This window comes from Ylistrum balloti, unplaced genomic scaffold, assembly GCF_031769215.1.
Source record: "Ylistrum balloti isolate Yb309-2 unplaced genomic scaffold, AGI_CSIRO_Ybal_v1 Utg370840, whole genome shotgun sequence".
In the NCBI taxonomy this organism is placed as follows: Eukaryota; Metazoa; Mollusca; class Bivalvia; order Pectinida; family Pectinidae; genus Ylistrum; species Ylistrum balloti.
In genome coordinates this window covers 279,288-288,803 of record NW_026782484.1, presented here as the reverse complement: position 1 = coordinate 288,803, position 9,516 = coordinate 279,288, and the positions used below count along the sequence as shown (strand labels likewise).

Below are 9,516 nucleotides of genomic sequence, written 5' to 3'. Positions count from 1 at the left end.
AAGAATCAGATGGATGACAAATACAATAAAACATTTTTTTCGAAAAAGTTTCCATTTGGTTGCCATGGTGACGAAACGAAGACCTCTTGGAGAAATGTTGGGACAACCCCTCCAAAGCGGTTGTTGATTGAGGAGCGGGTGTATTAGTCGAGTACCCTAGCTACAGCTTCAGTTATCGCTATTTCTGCAAAGGATTAATGTTAAAATTTCTAATCATGAATAAAAACAGAGTAGCGAAGGAAAAAAATCCAACGTTCAAAGAACAAACAATGGCGGGCGCCAACATCCCTCTGCGATCTCTTGTCTTGGTGGTTGAAAGGCTGATTAGTGATAATCATGGTTAGGATTTTTTAAATATGAATCGGAAATATTCTTTTAGTATTAATTATACTCTTTTTATCTAAAATAACAACACCAACCAATGGTTACCTTGAAATAACCTTCGGGCAACCGCTGCCTGCAGTCTTCATTGAGGTAGGTTGGTGTCCTCTTTGCAGTAGAGGACTTGTACTCCACACCATCGCGTTCCAGTGTGAAATGTCAACAGTCTGATTGAAATGTATGTTCAACAAACGAATGCTGTTGAGTGAGGGTTTGTTGAATCCAGAAACATGTGATAAAAGGATGTTATTATTTACAAATGAAGCAAAATGTTTACATAGGGTTTTAGTTTATTAACAATATCCTTAGACAACGAACATGAATACATGTTTATGTCGTGTAAAAAAGGTAAGATATAAATTTAGTACAATTGAACAATGACAGATGGTCAATGAATATATCACAGACTAAAGGTTCTACCACACATCACTGACGATTTACTAACGGTTACAATAAAATAGACAATAGACAGACAGTCCTTAGGTGTCACACGGCCCTACACAGTCACACGACTCACAGCCACGGCTTAGGGTTAAGTAACTCTAACAGGTATCACTGTTATCATCCCTGTTTACGCCCTTCTTCCTCTAACCCTTCCTGGAAAGCAGCACTGATGACACCATACAGCTTCACCCAAGCCGTCTTGATGTCCTTCGTAAACTCCTCCTTCAACTCCTTCTCCATGGCGTACAGCAAACACTCGCCAACGGGCTGTGGAGACGAAAGCACAATGGTTGGAATCAAGTCCAAGGCAAAGTGTGGACAAGCTCAGTTTTATGTCAAGAACAAAAATGCAATGTATAGTTACATCTAAACCATTTTTTTTGTTTTCAAATCCTATTTGTAACTCATGGATGTGTAATATTGTTGAATATTTCCATGTCGAGAAAAATGTAGACAAAAGTTAGTATTCCGAAACCGGATATAGATGAAAAGTCACCAAGTCTGTATTTCGAAACCGGATGTGGACAAAAGTCAACATGTCTGTACTTCGAAACCGGATGTGGACAAAAGTCAACATGTCTGTACTTTGAAACCGGATGTGGACAAAAGTCAACATGTCTGTACTTCGAAACCGGATTTGGACAAAAGTCAACATGTCCGTACTTCGAAACCGGATGTAGACAAAAGTCAACATGTCTGTACTTCGAAACTGGAAGTGGACAAATGTCAACATGTCTGTACTTCGAAACTGGATGTGGACAAAAGTCAACATGTCTATACTTCGAAACCGGATCTGGACAAAAGTCAACATGTCTGTACTTCGAAACCGGATGTGATCCAATAAGGCAATGTATTCTCAAAAACACTTGTAAAATAGGCATGACATTAATACTTTTATGGAGTTTTTCTGAAAAAAAAAACATGTACTGTCTGACATCACTTACCCCTAAATGTGCAACTTGGGCTCCGTACGTGTAGTGTTTGGCCCCTAAACTCCGAACAGTCGGAGCCAGGCCATCTAGATTGTCGATAGCCCCTACGGCCGAGTCCACCACACCCATCACCCCCTCAGCATGGTTCCGCACTGCCTCGCTCTCAAGGGATTCGCCTCCCTCTTTCATGAACGAGAATATCGTCTTAACATCGGGGTAGTCTGTGAACAACCTGTGAAATGATAATGTATTATAGAGGCGCTGTTGTTTCGTAATGACCACAACATGATGCAAAGCTTTTAAGTAACATAAAATACTCACTATTCAAACATAATAAAAAATATCATCAGTCTTACTTACGAACATCGTACACGTGTTACTATATATAACACAACAAACCATCAGTCTTACTTACGAACATCGAACACGTGTTACTATATATAAAACAACAAACCATCAGTCTTACTTGCGAACATCGTACACGTGTTACTATATATAACACAACAAACCATCAGTCTTACTTACGAACATCGAACACATGTTACTATATATAACACAACAAACCATCAGTCTTACTTACGAACATCGAACACGCGTTACTATATATAACACAACAAACCATCAGTCTTACTTACGAACATCGTACACGTGTTACTATATATAACACAACAAACCATCAGTCTTACTTACGAACATCGTACACGTGTTACTATATATAACACAACAAACCATCAGTCTTACTTACGAACATCGAACACGTGTTACTATATATAAAACAACAAACCATCAGTCTTACTTGCGAACATCGTACACGTGTTACTATATATAACACAACAAACCATCAGTCTTACTTACGAACATCGAACACATGTTACTATATATAACACAACAAACCATCAGTCTTACTTACGAACATCGAACACGCGTTACTATATATAACACAACAAACCATCAGTCTTACTTACGAACATCGTACACGTGTTACTATATATAACACAACAAACCATCAGTCTTACTTACGAACATCGTACACGTGTTACTATATATAACACAACAAACCATCAGTCTTACTTACGAACATCGTACACGTGTTACTATATATAACACAACAAACTACCATTCTTACTTACGAACATCGTAAACGTGTTACTATATATAACACAACACACCATTAGTCTTACTTACGAACATCGAACACGTTTAACTTTAAATTTTACAAAAGACGGAATATCAGCAATGATACTAAAACTAGAAAACAAGTCCATAAAAACATTTTTCTCTCGAAAATATGTTTTCTTCTTTTCTACTCTGGTTTTCAATATTAATGCATTGCAACGATCTAAACCCATCATCGTGTAAATGTTGTGTGTTCAATAATAAATAAAACGAGGATAACCCTTTACTCCAGTTCTCGTGCTTTCACCTTACATGTACGAAACAATTATCATCTCTGTTCAGATGGTATTGAACATTTGCAATCCAGTTTACGTCTAAGTAAGGCGAAAAAGAAAAGTGTTTCAAACTTAAATGTTAGCTTTGATATGGTCAAATCAGACCCAAGTGCGCCATACCTTTTAGACTGACGAAGCACAGGCCACAATAAATATCTCAAAGTTTAATTTATGGCGCAAAGTTGTGCTAGGTACGTTTCAGAGTCGTTACTTAATGTGTTAAATCAATCAGTAGTAAAGTGATGACAGCAGTTCACTTAAACACAAACGAGGGAGTGACGATACTCCAATATATTGGATATTTGTCACATAGGTACTGACAAAATACGACGGATCAGACAGACGTCACATCCGTACATATACGACTGATTGGACAGACGTCACAAATAAAATGACAAAAAATAGTAGCTGAACAAACGTATATATGTACAGGCCAAATGCATTTGAAAATTAGTTGGACAGACGGACTAAATACATACGGGTAATAGGACAGACATCAAATCTGTAGTGGCAATATACATGCGACTATTAGTTGTGCAGACGTAATTAATACATACGACTTATCGGACAGACATACAATCTGTAGTGGCAATATGCTTACGACAGTAAGTTATGCAGACATGATATATTCATACAGTTGTACGATTGATCGGACAGACAGCAAATATATATACTGGCAATATATATTCGACATTTAGTTGGACAGACGAACAAAATTCATACGACTGATAGAACAGACGTCAAATCTGTAGTGACAATATACTGAATTCATACGACTGATCGGACAGACAACAAAATTGTAGTGGCAAAATGCAAACAACTTTTAGTTGTGCAGAAGAAATAAATTCCTATGACTGATCTGAAAGACATCGAATCGATACGGGAAATAAACATTCGACAATTTGTTGTGCAGAAAGAATAAATTCATACGACTGATCGGACAGACATCAAATCTGTATTGGCAAAATGTATACGGCTACTAAGGCGGACAGACAACATATTTTGTACAACTTGAGTCTATCGGTCTGGAATGGCGACAGAAGAATAAGAAATGCTTCCCTTCATTATTTCACTTGGAATTGGCTCCTGAATTAACGACTAGGACGGCAGTAGATCCCGACTACTACGCTACGGCTAGTGGGTGTTGGACGTGGTCATAAAGAATGAAAGTCAATAAAATCCTGTCAATTCTGTAGTGTTAGCCACTCCACTGTTTACATACTTACCTAAATATACACACAGTAAATACATCATAGAACTAGCAAAGAGCACGCTTTCTAATATAAACAACAATGTGAAACACACAAAAGTCGTGTATATATTTGTTCATGATAGATATTTACAATCCCATGATTAGTTATGGCTACAATGTAGCACGGCCTCTCAATTCCGTCGAAGTTGTAACGATAGAGGACCCGTATCGGACCCGTGACATTCCATAAAAACTTGCTTCATGATATAGGATTTTTGCCTAGCCTTGCAAAAAAGTACGTCTATTGATCCACGAGTGTTAAATGATACTACGATCAAGCAAACTCACAAATCAGACTTTTGTTTACATTGTTGAAAAATGGCGCCTCAATTATTCTGTATATAAAGCGAAAAAGACGGAGAAACATGTAGTGTCAAATGCTTGTGCACGTGATACCGCCTTGCTCTCCACCTGGTTTGTAAAAAAAATGACAGAACCCTTGTTGGTTTTTTAGTTCTGCACGTGACATGCCTTCCTGTCTGCTCTACTTGAGTACTGACGTGGCCTTATTTACAGCCTCGTTTTTAACTAGGCATTACCGCATGGTTCCCTTGTTTTGTATTACCCGGCTGGAGCGCACGAGCACAGGTTAGTATTCAAGTACCAGCCAGTTCAGAGCACGTGCACGGGTTAGTATTTGGTTATCAACCTGCTTTCGGGGGTGACAATCAGGTTATGTATATGAGATAAACAATAACCAATTTTTATTTGTCCTGATTAAAAATACATAAAATAAATAAATAGCAATTTTCCATTTGTCATAATATCCAATTTGTTACAATTGTTAATGAACATTGACAGTGAATCCAGAGAATTCTGAAATCACAGATGACCCGGAAGTGGTTTTGTTGAGTCATAATTCGACATTGATTTCCATATCCTAATAGTGACCATGCAAAATAATGAACCTGTACATGCATCCCAGCAGGCACCCACTATTTCCGGTATCCGGAACATTACAGAAAAGTTTCGAATTACGAAAATGTCTTAGTTTTCGCACTCTAATACTGACTAAAATACTGTTCTAATAGTAACCCATTTCTATCTTTGTCATATTTTAAGACTGTAAGTGAAAACTTTGTCCAAGGTTTAGTCAGAAGAAATAACCAGTCAAATTTCAGATTGAATATCCTTAATACAAATATAAAAATCAATAAGACGTGCTTGCTGGGATTCGAACTCACTGTGAGCAGTATGCGTTAACCAGTAATCCAACCGCGGCACGACCAAACGAGCTGCTTTTAAAAAATAGGTAATTCGGAAATCGAACCTCAGCATCGATAGGCATAGCTTTGAAGACGTTGCACAGCCCAGGTTAGTATAGCGATGTAAACCTCCACCTAAGTGGATGTCTAATACGTTTACTTGGCATGCCTTCATCCTTTACTTAATTGTACTCGTAGTGTGTCTCGTCGTTCTCTACCTGGTTGTACAAATTATTTGCCGTCGTTCTCTACTCGAGATACACCTGTGACATGCACCCTACCCGCGTTGTACACATGGCTTGCTCTCGCTCTCTACTCGATATATACATTTGGGATGCTTTCCATATGAGTTGTACTTAATGAATGTCCGAGTTTCACATCTGGCCGGACCTCGTTCTCTACTCGAGATACACATGGTTGTAAATATGCGTTATCATCATTCTTTACTAGTCTATACATATGTATCACCTCAGCATGTGAACAAATCATTACGGCGAGGGTATATTATCGCACAATTGTTCCGGTTCATCATGGCGAATGTTCCGGTTTGTCGCTACAAACACAGTTTTATCGACACCACCATACAGCTCTTTAACCGTGATAATACATATTTATAACCGCGCTCATACAGCTTTAACACCGCGACCATACAGCTTCATCACCGCGACCATACGGCTTTATCACCGCGACCATACAGCTTTAACACCGCGACCATACAGCATTATCACCGCGGCCATACAGCTTTATCACAGCAAGCATACATCTTTATCAAAGCAAACATACAGCTTTATCACCGCGACCATACAGCTTCATCACAGCAAGCATACATCTTTATCAAAGCAAACATACAGCTTTATCACAGCAAGCATACATCTTTATCAAAGCAAACATACAGCTTTATCACCGCGACCATACAGCTTCATCACCGCGACCATACAGCTTTATCACAACAAGCATACATCTTTATCAAAGCGAACATACAGCTTTATCACCGCGACCATACAGTTTTATCACCGCGACCATACAGCTTTATCACAGCAAGCATACATCTTTATCAAAGCAAACATACAGCTTTATCACCGCGACCATACAGCTTCATCACAGCAAGCATACATCTTTATCAAAGCAAACATACAGCTTTATCACAGCAAGCATACATCTTTATCAAAGCAAACATACAGCTTTATCACCGCGACCATACAGCTTCATCACAGCAAGCATACATCTTTATCAAAGCAAACATACAGCTTTATCACAGCAAGCATACATCTTTATCAAAGCAAACATACAGCTTTATCACCGCGACCATACAGCTTCATCACCGCGACCATACAGCTTTATCACAACAAGCATACATCTTTATCAAAGCGAACATACAGCTTTATCATCGCGACCATACAGCTTCATCACCGCGACCATACAGCTTCATCACCGCGACCATACAGCTATTTCATCGCGAATATGCAGCTCTATCACCACGACCATACAAGTTCAAATCAGAGACCATATAGCTTTATCACCGTCTCCATACAAGCTTATATCTGCGACCATACAAACCTACCACCACCACCAATTAGCTTTATCAATGCCACCATGCAGCTTCATCGCCGCCCTAATCATACAGTTTTATCACCGTTAACATACAGCTTGATTACCGTTAACATAAAGCTTTATCACTGTTCACATACAGTTTTATCACCGTTAACATACAGTTTTATCACCGTTAACATAAAGCTTCATCACTGTAAACACAGCTTTATCACCGTTAACATAAAGCTTTATCATTGTTAAAATACAGTTTTATCACCGTTAACATCAACTTTATCACCGTTAACATAAAGCTTTATCACTGTTAACATTCAGTTTTATCACCGTTAACATCAATTTTATCACTGTTAACATACAGTTTTATCACTGTTAACATACAGTTTTATCACTGTTAACATACAGTTTTATCACTGTTAACATACAGTTTTATCACTGTTAACATACAGTTTTATCACCGTTAACATCAACTTTATCACTGTTAACATACAGTTTTATCACCGTTAACATCAACTTTATCACCGTTAACATAAAGCTTTATCACTGTTAACATTCAGTTTTATCACCGTTAACATCAATTTTATCACTGTTAACATACAGTTTTATCACTGTTAACATACAGTTTTATCACCGTTAACATCAACTTTATCACTGTTAACATACAGTTTTATCACCGTTAACATCAACTTTATCACTGTTAACATACAGTTTTATCACCGTTAACATCAATTTTATCACTGTTAACATACAGTTTTATCACTGTTAACATACAGTTTTATCACCGTTAACATCAACTTTATCACTGTTAACATACAGTTTTATCACCGTTAACATCAACTTTATCACTGTTAACATACAGTTTTATCACCGTTAACATCAATTTTATCACTGTTAACATACAGTTTTATCACTGTTAACATACAGTTTTATCACCGTTAACATCAACTTTATTACTGTTAACATACAGTTTTATCACCGTTAACATCAACTTTATCACTGTTAACATACAGTTTTATCACCGTTAACAGATAACATACAGTTTTATCACTGTTATCATACAGTTTTATCACCGTTAATATCAACTTTATCACCGTTAATATCAACTTTATCACCGTTAACATACAGCGTTATCGCCGCGATCATACAGCTTTATCACTGTAAACATACAGCTTTATCACCTTTAACATACAACTTTATCACTGTTCACATTAACTTTCAATAAACATCTTTAATGTCGAAACAGATTGATAACCAATTAAAATGATAGGTAATTAATTTGATAAACATAATATATATATATATATAGGATATGAAATATAATATATAAACATATATAACAGTCGGAACAAGGTGAACACAATGTAATTACGAATTCATGCTATTTAAACTACTTCAACAATATTTAATTGCTTACTTGACAAACATTGGTAACCCTAAGTCGGCAAGACTGCCTGCATTCGTGAACTGTGTCCAAGATTGCTTGATGAGTGTTTTGTCGACAGAGGACAGCGGAGCCTTCGTCCCTTCCATGTTTGTTGTGCTGGTACTACATCCCATAATGCTTGACTCTGTCAACTTTGACCCAATTTACACTCGTCTTACCTGCGAAGTATGCCATTAAAAGTTTCATTTAGATAGGGCGTGCTGCGTATTGTGTAACACGTAATGTTACTGGTCAGCCGGACGGAGGTGGAGGGGGCGGGACTGGCATTGTGTAGGGTAACCAAGCCATGTTAAATATCAGCCGGGTTCCGTCCATTACTGCACGCATCGATTAACGATAATCATCAATTAGGGAGAGAGACAATTGTTAATCGATATTAATTACAGCGTCCGGAAGATAAGTCAGATGGTTACTGAGCTTACACCTTCCTCAGACGTAATTCTAAACATTGATCGAGTCATGTTCGTCTGTTACACCTTCCTCAGACTTAATTCTAAACACTGATCGAGTCATGTTCGTCTGTTACACCTTCCTCAGACGTAATTCTAAACACTGATCGCGTCATGTTCGTCTGTTACACCTTCCTCAGACGTAATTCTAAACACTGATCGAGTCATGTCCGTATGTTACACCTTCCTCAGACTTAACTCTAAACACTGATCGAGTCATGTTCGTCTGTTACACCTTCTTCAGACGTAATTCTAAACACTGTTCGAGTCATGTCCGTCTGTTACACCTTCCTCAGACGTAATTCTAAACACTGATCGAGCCATGTCCGTATGTTACACCTTCCTCAGACTTAACTCTAAACACTGATCGAGTCATGTCCGTATGTTACACCTTCCTCAGACTTAACTCTAAA

General features: G+C 37.9%; 1 protein-coding gene across 1 annotated transcript; it reads right to left on the bottom strand.

Annotated features, from left to right (window-relative positions):
• Positions 1 to 806: 806 nt before the first annotated feature.
• LOC132558897 (neuroglobin-like) lies at positions 807 to 9,115 on the bottom strand. Its single transcript, XM_060223513.1, is given in 4 exon segments — positions 807 to 1,092; positions 1,770 to 1,989; positions 8,625 to 8,812; positions 9,077 to 9,115. Coding segments are annotated over 4 exon segments (597 nt in total). The 3' UTR covers positions 807 to 942.
• Positions 9,116 to 9,516: the final 401 nt, after the last annotated feature.